Source organism: Nelusetta ayraudi, unplaced genomic scaffold (genome assembly GCF_046127955.1).
Source record: "Nelusetta ayraudi isolate G7.1 ecotype Tasmania unplaced genomic scaffold, CSIRO-AGI_Nayr_v1 ptg000006l, whole genome shotgun sequence".
NCBI lineage: Eukaryota > Metazoa > Chordata > Actinopteri > Tetraodontiformes > Monacanthidae > Nelusetta > Nelusetta ayraudi.
This window is the reverse complement of record NW_027466056.1, coordinates 7,193,833-7,207,002: the sequence shown is the minus strand read 5'-3', so window position 1 is coordinate 7,207,002 and position 13,170 is coordinate 7,193,833. Positions and strand designations below refer to the sequence as shown.

At 46.0% G+C, this 13,170-nt stretch overlaps 1 protein-coding gene across 4 annotated transcripts in view; it reads right to left on the bottom strand.

Moving 5' to 3' along the window:
* Positions 1–13,170, bottom strand: part of ddx4 (DEAD (Asp-Glu-Ala-Asp) box polypeptide 4) — a 74,371-nt gene that overhangs the window by 715 nt on the left and 60,486 nt on the right. Inside the window, exons 2-14 of one of the 4 annotated variants that reach the window (XM_076017532.1) lie at positions 12,322–12,356; positions 12,186–12,224; positions 11,905–12,047; positions 11,671–11,823; positions 11,449–11,603; positions 10,578–10,707; positions 9,478–9,644; positions 9,231–9,376; positions 8,829–8,928; positions 7,506–7,776; positions 7,055–7,159; positions 6,177–6,961; positions 5,190–5,251 (exon numbers count right to left, since the gene is read on the bottom strand). In XM_076017532.1, the coding sequence (XP_075873647.1) occupies positions 6,881–6,961; positions 7,055–7,159; positions 7,506–7,776; positions 8,829–8,928; positions 9,231–9,376; positions 9,478–9,644; positions 10,578–10,707; positions 11,449–11,603; positions 11,671–11,823; positions 11,905–11,907 (1,311 nt within the window). In that variant the 5' untranslated portion in view covers positions 11,908–12,047; positions 12,186–12,224; positions 12,322–12,356 and the 3' untranslated portion in view covers positions 5,190–5,251; positions 6,177–6,880. Of the gene's footprint in view, positions 1–539; positions 643–1,240; positions 1,385–1,485; positions 1,572–2,069; positions 2,197–2,566; positions 2,891–3,553; positions 3,668–3,888; positions 3,962–5,027; positions 5,104–5,189; positions 5,252–5,733; positions 5,854–6,176; positions 6,962–7,054; positions 7,160–7,505; positions 7,777–8,828; positions 8,929–9,230; positions 9,377–9,477; positions 9,645–10,577; positions 10,708–11,448; positions 11,604–11,670; positions 11,824–11,904; positions 12,048–12,185; positions 12,225–12,321; positions 12,357–13,170 lie in introns of those variants that run through there. The other 3 variants (XM_076017530.1, XM_076017531.1, XM_076017529.1) reach the window with 3 other exon arrangements.

Sequence of the window (13,170 nt, the reverse complement as noted above, 5' to 3'; positions counted from 1 at the left end):
CTCCGCAGCAGAGCGTGGCCATTAAAGTCAGTGTGCAGGTTCGCACCACCAGGGGGCAGCACGGGCACGTTTCAGAAGCGTGAAACCGCTGAAGCTGCTTCGGAAAAATATGATGCGGCGGTTCTATTTTTCACACGTGACGACCGAATCAATGGCAGCAGGTAGAAACGCTCAAACAGGAAGTCAGTGGTCGGAAAACACGGTGGATTTTCATCATAATGTAAAATGTGCTGAATCTAGTTTTTATATGTGCTGGATTTTACTGTGAAATGTCAACGTGATGTATCGGCTTCAAACGCAGTTCAGTTTGGCTGTCAAACGATAAATGAATAAAATCCATGTATACCTTAAAGACCTGCATTTTGCATGAGACCAGACACACAGCGATGCTTGAGACACAGTTCGGACAGGCAAAAGACTTCTGTTCCACCGCTGTTTTCTTTGAAGACACGCAAAGCTACCTTGGGTTGTCGCACGATCTTGCAACAGACGTTTACAGTGTGAATCAGCACCGTGATGCTGCCGCCACGCCAACCTACCGGTTCAGGCGCTCTCCGTCCTCGAGGCGCCGTTGGGCCAGAGAGGCCAAACGGCTCTTCTCTCTTTCGCTGTTCAGCAACTGGCTCCTCGCGGCCTCCAGTTCTGCACATGCACATAGGGGAGACATGGCGTGCACTTAAAGGGGCTTCCTTGTCAGAGCTGGGAGCACGAACTGACTTAAAGCGGTTGGGGGGAAAAAAAGCAACTGGACTTCGTTCCCTCAATTTGGCTGCCGTTAAACATTGGTTCCGCTCCAAGGTTTTATAACTATTACACTTTGTACAACTGTCTCATCGTACGTACTGACCGGTCTGTCATGCCAGAGCTATTGGTCTCAATTGCTTAAAATTTCAATACCTTTATAGTTTTTTTCGTTTTGAAAATGGAAGATGATTCCATAGTTGGGAATGTGGGTGGTCCAGACAAAGGCCAATGATTGGAACTTTAGTGCAGTGTGTGCACCCAGTTCCTGCCATCCTGCCGGTAAGCCAATTACATGTTGCGACTTCACTGTAGCCAACAAGTTAATGGTCCCTTTTACTCAAAATTAGACCAAATCGAACACCTTTGACTTACACCTCAGCCGATCCACTGCCGTGGCGAGCAAGAGGAAACACAGAGCTGAACCTTCCCACTTAAAGACCACACAATGGGTTAATGGGACAGGACCGGACGGGAGGATATATGGACAGACGTCAACCTGACAGGACGAGAGCGCTCGCTGCTTCTTTGTCCCTCAGCTGGCTCTGCGTCACCTCGAGGGCTCGCCTGACTTCCGCAACTTCGTTCCGGGCTTCCTGCAGCTGCAGCCGAGTGGCGGCGAGCTCCTCCTGGAGGGTTGACACTGTGGGGAGAAGCGGGGGTGATACAGGTGGATTAAACCGATTGACCAGTTTTGTCCAGATTATTTGGGACTGGTGTCTGCCGGGACGAGTCAAGCTTTACCTTCTGTGTTGGAGTGCCTGTCCTGGCGCAGTCTCTCCACCGTCTCCTTCTGCTTCAACTGCTCATCGCCAAGAGGCCTCTCGTGCCTGAGACCACACACACACACACACACACACACAGACATATATACATATACATATACATATATATATACACACACACACATATACAGTATATGTGCGTGCGTGTGTGTGTGTGTGTGTGTGTGTGTGTGTGTGTGTGTGTGTGTGTATAAACATATATGTCAGGTACAGTATATACACATACATACATACATACATAAACAATGTACATACATATTACACACACATTAACAACACATACACATACTGTATATGTGTTGTTAATGTCAATTTGGAAATGGTAGTTACAATTCAGTTGACAGTTAATCAAACACAGAGCTGTATGTTTACTACCTGCTTCACGCACCTACAATGTCATGTACTGTAATGTCATAATAGCACAAAGAACGCAAACCTGAGAAGGCCCACATTTTATTTCACGTTAACCCACACGCATACTGTTGACGATGTCGGTTTTGTGGTCTCACGTAGGCTGCCGGGACGGCCAGGTACAAACGTTACCTTTGGTGCTGTGCGCTCAGAGTCTGCAGAGACGTCCAGTTGGGTTTGGAGGCGGCGCTTCTCCCTGGCGTCAAGGGCAGCAGCATCATCCGCTCCAGCCGTCCGAGCAGGATTTCGGCCACGCTACCTAGAATAGAACAGAGGGGCGGAGATATGGATGAACGTCTACACAAGACAGGAAGAAGCGAAGGCCTGATATCATGGATGTATTATAAGAACTCGATACCGGACTGACATGTGACAATCAGTGGGACTTTAATATGCTAGCGCGCCAATTTTTCCCAGTGGCTACTCGAGGTACTGCAGCAAAAAAATACCGTGGGCCCAAAAAGCATTTTCTGCATTTCTTTTGTGCCTGATCTCAACGGGTTGTTTTCATGTGTCGTCACACGGCTCAGGTGGAGGGCGGCTTGCTGAGGATCTGTCGGATAGAAACTTCCTATCCTCTATCTGGATTTGCACCACGTGAGTGAACCGCAGCTATTTCACTAGGTTACCTTCTCCTGCGATGAGCGACCTGAGTTCCCCCAGCAGAGAGTGCACCGTCGGCACTCTCTCCCCTGCCTCCGGAGGGCGCTGCGCGTCCACGTCTCTCACGGGAGCGTCTCCGTCGCCGTCAAAGGCCCGCCGGACGCTTTGGGGCGGAGGCGCGGGCCGGGACAGAGGGCTGAGGGTGTAGGGCTCGGGCTGAGTCTGTTTCCGAGACAGATGCAGCTTGACGCCCTTGTGCAGCTGGACCGGAGTGACGCATTGTTGCTGTTGCTGCTGCTGCTGCTGCTTCTGCTGCTTTCCTCGAGCTGAGCTGCCTGCTCCGCGTCGGACTGTTGGACAGTTTTGAGAGATAGATTCACATTTTATGGCAAATTTTATTTTATCGCCACAATTAGAGGTGGGTGACGTTCAAACTTTTTTGATGCAATGCCAAGTTCGATACCTCAGTTTCAATTTCAATGTACTTAGGACAGCCGAAGACATCCCTTACAAAGAGACACAAAACACACTGCCCTCCAACGTCCACACTCCACCTCACCCCATCACGTCACAGACTCTCAAAATAATACTTTTACAGACACATATGCACACATGCCAATCATATATGCACACATAGCAATGCAAATATGCATTACAATTAAACATCAGGGGCAACAGAACGCAACTGCGGTTTTAGGAAAATAAAGTCAATGAAATGATGAAAAAAGCAAGACATTATATTAAAAACAAGAACAGCTTGTTCCTACGTGGGAAAATAAATGGGCTCTACAGGCAAAAAAGAGGTGATTAACTTTAAAGTGGATGGTAAATTGTTCCAGTCGGATGGGGCTTTGTACTTGAATCACGTGAACTATTTTGTTATGGATTTTTGGGACTGTGAAAAATAGACAGGCAATATGTCTAAGAGGACATGAAGAGGTATATTGTATGTGTAAAATCCATCCGAAGCCGAACACAGCTGCAAACAAAGGTTGATGCAAACGTACACCCACCGGTCTGCGTTGCTGCCTTCTTGACAGTCTTTCCCGGAGTGTTTCCCAGGTGTTTGACTCCTGGACCCCTGACTGTTGTGCGACCCTTCAATGCTGTGTGAGGGCCTGGGAAGTCTGTGACGCAACACAGTTCCAGGAGACACAAGTTAGTCATTTCTCATTGTTTTTGAAATTAATCTCAGTATTCTCACAAAGCTGCCAAGCACTGAATACCGAGCTTCTGCATCACGATGGCAAGAAATATCATGAGGCGAAAATTACGAAATTCAATTGTGAGTCTTTGAACAAATAACTCTCTGTTGTTTATGGCCGAGATGAAACTGAACAGATCTGACCTGACGTCTCGGACTGAAGGATGTCGTTGATCAAGGCGGCACACCGGTCCAGACCCACGTGAAGAGAAGCAACCTGAGGAGGAGGAGGCGGAAAAAAATCCCTTCTTTTAGCATGAATAGAATAATACTTTATTAATCCTAAGAAGTCGCTTTGTTACAGTAGCAGCAGCACAGACAACAACGCCACAGACTTAAATAGCAGCAAATATGACTGAAAAAAGATTCAAAAAGGATGTTGAGCCATAAATGAGGATTTCTTTTTTCTAATAAGTTGTAAATGGTAATTTGGTGTTTATGTTGGGTTAGTTTTGGTTGTTATATTGCGCTATTATTTTTGTTTTGGGTTTTTTTGCGATCACAGGAAGTAGGTCACCAGGGATTATTTAGTTACCTGTGCACAGGTGTGGAGTGAAGGAGAGAGGGTGAGCGCACGTTCCATAAGTTATTTTATTACTTTAAGAAACCTTAAAACATTTTTTTTTATCTCAGCGAAATTATTTTTGGATTCAGCGTGTCGGACAAGCCGCAAGTCCCGACCCACTTTTTTATTTTTTGGTCCCGAACTCGTCGCCACATTTTACTTGCATAGCATATGAGAACCTTCTATGTACAGTACATACAGGCAGGGGCAAACTACGGCCTTGGGGCCATATGCAGCCTTTTTAATCCGGCCCGCTGAACTTGAAACTAAATGAATAAACCTGATGAATGTTTTAGTTTCCCTGCGTTCTAGCATTTTCATGATGATGACGATGATATCCTTAAGAATAGCATAACTCTAAATTACTTTCAGAGAGCAGTAACTGTTAGTATTAGAAAAAAGATGAATTTCATTTGTTTAATTTTCAGTGTTTAAAAAGTCACTTCAACAAAGAGGACATCAAAGAGATTTTTTTTTTTTGTATTTTTGCTTTTGTTCATTTTCAATTGACATTAAAGAAACATGTTTTCTACATATCCTATGATCTCTTTTTTTTCTGTCAAATTTTAGACACCCAATGTGGCCCCAACAGCCAAAAGGTTGGCCCACACCTGTCCTGTCACGTCCAAAATATCAACTATTTGGGACACAAAGTCGATCCATGTGGCTGAGGATGTCATCAATATACACTTGGGTGTGACAAAGTGCAAATATTTACCTGGTCTTCTGATTCAGTCGAGTACAGAGAGACGGATGGGTCAGGGCAGGGTGAGAGTCCTGGATTTGGAATTTTTCTAAACAAATAAAATAATACAATAAATAAATATTAATTGTGTATTTATATTTTTCTTTTGAAATGTGTTATGGATGGCCCACTCACCGTCTTCGAGCTGACTGAGGAACTTTGCCTTTTCCTGTCAAACTCCCGGAGGTCGCCACCTGCTGGACAACAACCAAAATGTCACCGTTTTTGCGGGTCTCTCAACTCTCACGGACACCAAACTGTAGCGAAAAACACAAGTGCAATGAATAAGGAGCAAACCGTCTGTTGGAGCCATGAATGAGTTCATTCTTGTAAGTTGTAAACAGTCATTTTGTGTTTCTATTTTGTGTTGGTTTTGGTTGTGTTTTGTCATTGTTTTGGTTTATTTTTCGCGATCACAGTAAGTAGGTCAGGGATATGGGCGGTGACACCTGATTAATATAATCACCTGGGCACAGGCGTGGGCTGGCTACGAGGGAGAGAGGGTGACCGCACGGGACGCCGTATTTTTTGATGACCGCTGTGAATTATTTTTTGAGCACGTTCCATAAGTTGTTCTTGTTCTTTAATAAACCCGTAAAAAGCCTATTTTTTCCTTTTTCTTTTCCCCCCAGCGAATTTATTTTTGGTACAGCGTGTCGGACAAGCAGCAAATCCCTACCTTCAGCCTCTCTGCGACTTTTTGACTTTTTCTCTCCTGAACTAGTTGCTGCACCGTCCATTCATTCACCTCTTTAGAATCAATTTCAGCCTTTAACGCAAACATGCTAGAAATCCCGGACTGGCGTTTTAAGAAAGAAACCTTACTACGCACTTGCAAAGTCTTGTCATGTATTACTTTGAATTAATAATTATGATGATGATGATGACGTACAAGTAGGACTGCGGTGGAGTGATTTTGCTTGTGTTTCCGGATACAGCTCTGTGAACCAATCATGTTACTGCACAGTCCCAGCCCACCCGTTTGAATACGAGGTTTGTCAGCGGAAAACTTCACGCCAAACACATCGACCGTGTCACTTTCAAACGAGCCACTAGCAGCTACGACGCTTTGCGCACAACAGGAAGTCAACTTTAGCTTGGCTGCTTCTGAGCCGACCTCACCTTCATTCTCGCCGTCCCTTTCATGCTGCTCGGTTCGGTCGTTCGGAATCAGATTCGTCTCGACCACTCCAGAGCTGTCATCAGCTACTTCCGGTCAAAGCCTCCCCTGCCGGAATTCAAGTTTGACGACGTTAAGCTCGTTGACCAATCAGAGCGGAGCTGAACCGAAGTGGACGGAATTAAGTGTTTTGTGGGAGGACAACGTCAGAATAATTCGTTAATATCTAAACTCTGCGATAATACTTTCCCAAGAGCAAAGGAAATTGCGTTTTAGTTTGAAGTTAGTTTGTGCAAGTAGTTACTGTTAAGTCAGCAATAAAAATATACTTTGTGTGTACTTTTACCCTCAATATTATCAAACTATTAGTAGGTATGTTTTTCTTTACACACAATACATTTAGGTTTTGCTTCAACAAATTTATTTGTTTTGTTAACAGGGTGGTATTTATTTTTAACCTCTTTCTTTACTTTAAATTTTGAAAGCAGTGTTTAAATTAAAAGAAAAATAAACTTCAACACAACACTTCAAAAACACTACAAAACCATTTCAAAAAAAGCAACATTCCCACACAGTCACCTTAAACATGCCAAATCAAGCCACTGTATTAAAACTAAGGTGATAAAATGTCAAACTAAACAAATAAAAAAAAAAAAAAAAATTGAAATAAAGCACAATTGTGTTGTGACTGGTGCTTTTCTCGTCTTCACTCCCAGTTGTCGTCGTCGTCGTCTGCAGCCTGAGAAGCTGGCTGGCTCGGCCCGCAGTTGTCTTGAAGGGAAGAGCCCTGGTGGGGAGGATACGCTGACACATTAAAGACAGAACAACCACGTGTTGGTAACCGACAGTGAAAAATGAAAGTAACTATGTGGGTGGTCACCTTTCTGGGATTTGAAGGAGCAAAACTATTTCTCTGCTGCGCGAAGCCAGAACCGCCACTGCCGAGAGCGGAATCCTCCAACCACGAGGGCACTTCCTGTTGGGCCTGCCGCACACAAACAATGGAGGGTTAAACATCCTCAAAGAAGAACAAGGTGGACGGGGTATGCAGGTATGTGTGTGCAGGCTCCTGTAGCTCCCTGGCAAGCACAGGACGAGGGCAGAGAGTGAAAGACGCTGCAATCTAAAACATAACCACTTGCTATCACTGTTTCTTCTTCAAAACCTCCAAATGTTACACACTCAACCTTGAAGTAAATCTACATGCTGTGGAAGTGACCCGTTTGGAGCAAATATCTGTGTTTTCTATTGGCCAACCTACCATCCCAGCCTTCCTTCAATATCATTTTTAGGAGCAATGAGAAACATCCTGGGACTGATTGACCTCTGACCTTGGCAAGAATGGAGACCAGGGGCTGGGCCAGCTGAGAGTCGGTGTCAGGGTCGAAGAAGGACACGGCCCGGCCCGTGTTGCCACAGCGGCCGGTTCTCCCGATGCGGTGGACGTAATCGTCGATGTTGTTCGGCAGGTCAAAGTTCACCACGTGCTGCACGTCCGGGATGTCCAGGCCCCGCGCCGCCACCGAGGTGGCCACTAGGACGGGGCACTTGCCCGAGCGGAAGTCGGCCAGGGCGTTCTCCCGCTCCCGCTGCTCCCGGTCGCTGCCAGCAGGAGGGGACGGGGACGATAAAAAGCAGTTACTGTCTGGAGCTGCGTTTCCATGACAGTTTTTCACAAAATAAAAGGGATATGTCTAAATTTCGACGAAGTACAATTGCGATTTGCAGGTGTTTCCATTGAATGGTGTGAAACGGATAAGCCGTAATCCTCGTCAATTTATTTTCACTTGAAGTGAACTGGTCACATGACCCCATACGTCACGTCTGCTGACATGGATATGCGAGAAAAAAAAAGTGTTTCCATGACAAAGGCTGTGTCTCAATTCAGGGTCTGCATCCTTCGAACGGAGTGTCCTCCATTTGAAAGAAGCGTTCTCCAAGGACCCAGACGATAAGGACGAACCCAAACCCGCCTCCCCGGGAACCACACGGCAGGTCTTGTCTTCGGCGTATTTCCTGGTTGCGTCATCGCCGTTCCCCTCCTGCTGGCCAACCCCGGAAGTGACGTTTTCATAGCATCAAGCTAACCATTGGTTCGCCATCTAATGATGGCGTTGGATGTTCAAATAACTAAAAACCCTACGTTAAAAACTGGATACTTTATGTGAAATTTACACGCAGTGTCTTTGCCAATACATGCCACTAATTTCAGCTGACTTCCCAGGATCCCACGATGCTTTGCAGCAGCATGCAAAGCATCATGGGATACAGAAGTACGCGAAGGATAGTAGCGGTGTGGCCTTGGATTTGGAGCGTCCTTTGGATTTTCGGGAATTGGGACAAGGCTTCACGCAGTGCTATGACGTAACGTCATTTCAAATGCATGCTTCGAAGGGTGCAGACCCTGAATCGAGACACAGCCAATAGTGCGATACACATCTATAATGGTACATCTGAAAAACCACCTCATGAGAGCGTCAAAACCTTTTAGCCATATTGAGAGGGTTTTCCAAGTTTAGGTGTTTCCATTACTAGTTTTTTACTGCGATGTTTAGGTTTCGCGAAATTCTAGGGGCAACGGAAACGCAGCTTGTGTAAAAATTACTGTACAAAATACATTGGCGCTTTTCTCAACGAATGGACCCAACACTAACCCATGGATGCTCGTTGTGGGGACTTTCTCCTGACACAAGAACGTGGCGATGAAGTCAGCTTGCCGTTTGGTCTCCACGAACACCATGGTGCGCTCAGTCCCTGCAGCCAGACAGAGAAAAATTGATGTTTTTCTTCTTCATTAGCGCTAAAAAGCTAAAAGATGTGACAAAGCTAGAGCAAAGTGAGCTGCGATGGAACAGCAATTGCTTGGTGACTGCATTTATTGAAGGTCCATTGTTAAGCTTTTTCCAATATAAAAACCACAAATAAAGCCAAATTTTACACACTGCACGTTTAAATGGTATTTCCCAAGTGTGCAACACGTTCGAGAAGGATAGAAAACTTCAGTCAGCATCCGGTATCAGTTCTTGTGTTCACACTGGACAAACTGTGATAGTTACCAGTGGACCTGAGGAGATCCAAAAGCTGTTCCCTCTTGGAGAACTTGGTGACTTGCACAAACGTCTGCTCCACGTCGCTGCAGGCTCCGCCCACCACGCCCACGGCCAGGAACAGGTAGTCAGGCCTGAGAAAGTCCAGTGCTAATCTGAAGAGGGGGGAGGGGGGATCCAATGAAAAAACAGCCCATTTCACTTGGTTCCAAGTTATTTTACAGGAACGAATGCTGAGACGGGTGTGGCTGCAGACCGCTGGATGTCATCAGGGTAGGTGGCGCTGAACATCAGTGTCTGCCGATGCTCTTTGGGCGGCATCCCGGGGGAGGCCACGATGCGGCGCATGTCCGGCTCGAAACCCATATCCAGCATGCGGTCGGCCTCGTCCAGCACAAAGTAGCGCACCTTACTCAGCCCCACCTGGAGCAGGAGCAGTGTTTAGCCTTAGATCAGGGGTCGGCAACCATAAGAGCCATTCTGACCCGTTTTCCCCCAGAAAAGAACACACTGGGAGCCATAAAACCCTTTGACTTTTAAAATAAAAACACTGCATATAATATATATTTATTTATTTATTTTGCCTTTATGCTTTATGTATAAACCAGTGGTCGGCAACCCTCATGATCAAAATAGCCATCTTTCCCCATCTGCCATCAAATAACATTCACCTGGAGCTGCAGGGCGTTACTGCCCCTTTAAGAGGGTGACGGAGACCCGAGGTTGTGGGGATTTTAGCAACTGTCTCTTTCTTGGCGGGAGTTCGGGGAGAAAGTCAATGCGCATGTTATTTGTCAGCAACAAAAAAAAAAACCCAAAGCCTTCCGTTGGAAATGAAACGTCCGGTGAATGATGTTTGCACCAACGTTCCAATATCTGATGATCCAAGTCCGGGCTTTTTTTTGGCCCTGCATATCATTCGCGCAAAGACCTTTGTGGATACGACGCAAAGATGGCAGAGATAGTAAGTAACTCAAAGAAGAAGTGCAACTTTGTCGTCTATCCACATCATTCTTTTGAGTGCATTCTTTGCCGTCTTGGCAGGGCTATGTTAGCAAGCTGCTACTTCTGTAAATACACAAGGGTCCAGGTCTTCATCTTCATCTGCCTGCAGGGAGTAAAACCACAGCGCCACCATAAGGCCTGGCGAAAGTACTTTCCAGCTGTCCGTGTACATGCAGATAAGGGCAATAAAAATGGCTAAAATGTATTTCCATGGGATTAGTTGTTATTTTTTCTCCACCCAAACTCTAAAGGGAGCCACTGCCGAGGCACAGAAGAGCTGCGGGTTGCCGACCGCTGCTTTAGATACACACTCAAACTCTTATTGCGGGTGGCGGGGGAGGGGTCACATACCTTTCCTCGTCCAATCATGTCCAGCAGCCTCCCCGGAGAGCCACACAGCACGTTGCAACCCCTCGACAGCTCCCTCATTTGGTAGCCCGTGCTCACGCCGCCGTAAACCACCACCGGGCGCACGCAGGTCCTGCAAAATGTTTGCGGGTGACACCGAGGTTCCCAGCTGGGGCAGTGAGCCGCCAGGTTGAATCCCCCCCCCCGGGTTTCAGACTGTCTGGACTCCTCCTGTTTAACATCTTGGCGGCTACACAACTTCATTTGCGTTTGATATATTACATATTTGGTGAACAATCAAGTGAATTGGGTTTGTTTCCAAAAAACATTTTTTGTTAAAACTTTGCTTTGAATGACCTACTAGCTGATACTTGGGTGCATTTGTGAGGCTGACAGTAGCTCGACACTTGAGACGGTACCAAGCTTGCGCAACTTATTTTACTAAAGATTTTCAAACAGTTCTACTTCAGGTACTTACGCTGCAATGTTTGATTTCTGAGAAACTATTTTTTTTATTTCAAGGATATCATTTGCACACCTACAAATATCTTTATTTTATTTATTTTAAATCAATATAATCTCCATTCTTTTCTACTGCATTGTTGCTGTAACTATGCAAATTTCCCCAATGTGGGATTAACAAAGGCTTCTTTTAGTACGAGTTAAATGTTGATGCTGCTCTTGACTTAATGGGAGAAAAAAGTGCTTTGCTCATGATTTTGTGTCTACATTACGCTCAATAATTGTAATTTCATGTCATTTGATATGGTTTACATCTAATTTTGTGCATCGTGACAGAAATGTTATGATGGATGTTTTGTTGCGCATCATGCAGTCTTAGCAGGAACAGTGAGGGTTCCACAGGCGAGCGTACCCAAACGAGAACTTCCTGGCCTCCAGGTAGATCTGATTGATAAGCTCCCTTGTTGGCGCGACGATGAGGGCTTCGGGCTCCTGCAACTCGCTGAAGGAACTGGCGGCAGCGCCGTCTGCCATCAGCTGCTGCAGGATGGGGAGCAGGAAGGCGGCCTGCGAAAGCGAGAGGCTCGTCAGGGTCAGACGGCAACAGGTTTAGCGGCGGACTGCCCGCTCTCACCGTTTTGCCCGATCCCGTCTGGGCGCAGGCCATGAGGTCTCTGCCGGCCGAGACGATCGGCATGCCGTGTTTCTGCACGGGGGTCGGCTTCACGTAGCCCGACTTGCTGATGGCGTTCCTGAGAGACTCGCACAGTGTCGTCTCCTCAAACGTCTGAGAGGGATGAGAAAGCGTTTTGGCGCTTTTAAAAATGCGCGGCTCAAGAATAATGGAAAATTCTGAAAGCCTCGTTACCATAATGGCCGGCGGTGGGTTGTTCCCTTTGACGTCGACCGTGATGTTGTCGTACTTGTCAAAGTTAATGCCCGAGGCGTAGTGGGCAAAGACCGAGTCTTCGTCGTCAGGGAGTGTCGGTGGGATGTAAGTCACTCTCGGCCCTGCACGGCAAAAACATTACGTGTGTGTGTGTGTGTGTGTGTGTGTGTGTGTGTGTGTGTGTGTGTGTGTGTGTGTGTGTGTGCAGCAAGAGAAGAGGAGCTTGGATTGCAGTGAAGAACAGCAGCTTTTGGACTTACGATCACCATCATTTGTCTCCGTTGTCTCTTTATCATTCCCTGCAGGAGCGAGAAATGGACATGCAAATGCATATATTTTTTATTTTATATGTAAATAGTCACCCAGAATCAAGGTAAATGACAAACTTCTACTGACGTGAAAAGAAATCTTCATCCTTCCCACAGAAGCCTAAAAACAAACCAAGACGTGTCTTTTACAACATGAAACACGACTAAACAGACATGATGAATGATTGCTCCAAATCACCTCCGCGGTGGAAGAGGCGGCCCTCTTCCACCGCGATCACCACCTTCAACACACCATAAAGAGCAAAACATGACATGTGAAAGTTTTTAGTCTGCATTTTATGACAAGATTCTGTCAGTATTTTATTTAGGATAAAGAAATAATCTTAATAATGATCTTTTTCTGAAGCAACCACCTCCTCTTCTGCCGTCCCGACTTCCACCTCTGAACCCTGGTTGTGATTCAGGAGCAAAGAAAGTTTCACTGTCAATTTCAAATTTGTGAGTTGAAAAAAAAAAGAAGCAAAAAGGAGAAAATCCCCACATACCAAATTCACTTTCTCCATTTTCACTTCCTGGAAATCAAAAACATTTGATTGGAGATCAACTCATACAATACGGACATCACTTTGCAACGTACATACATCTACATCTTTTAATTACCATTGGATTTCGACGAGTCTGATCTGCCAAATCCTCTGCTGGATCCTAGAAAAAGCACGCACACACAAAAAACCATGGCAAATGGTGAAAGTGCAGTAGTGTCAGGGCCAAGGGCTACAATGGGATGGAGGCTCCACTTCCTACGGTCACGACAAGGAGAAATATCCCACATTCCCAACTCACCCCTGGCTCCTCGCCCTCTGAAGCCACAATCCTCCATCTCTGGAGAATTCCACGACTCCCCGTCTAAAAGGGCCAAGATGGAAAATTAGTCGATGACAATGCAAATTCTTGAAATGGTCTTTATTATGAGAGC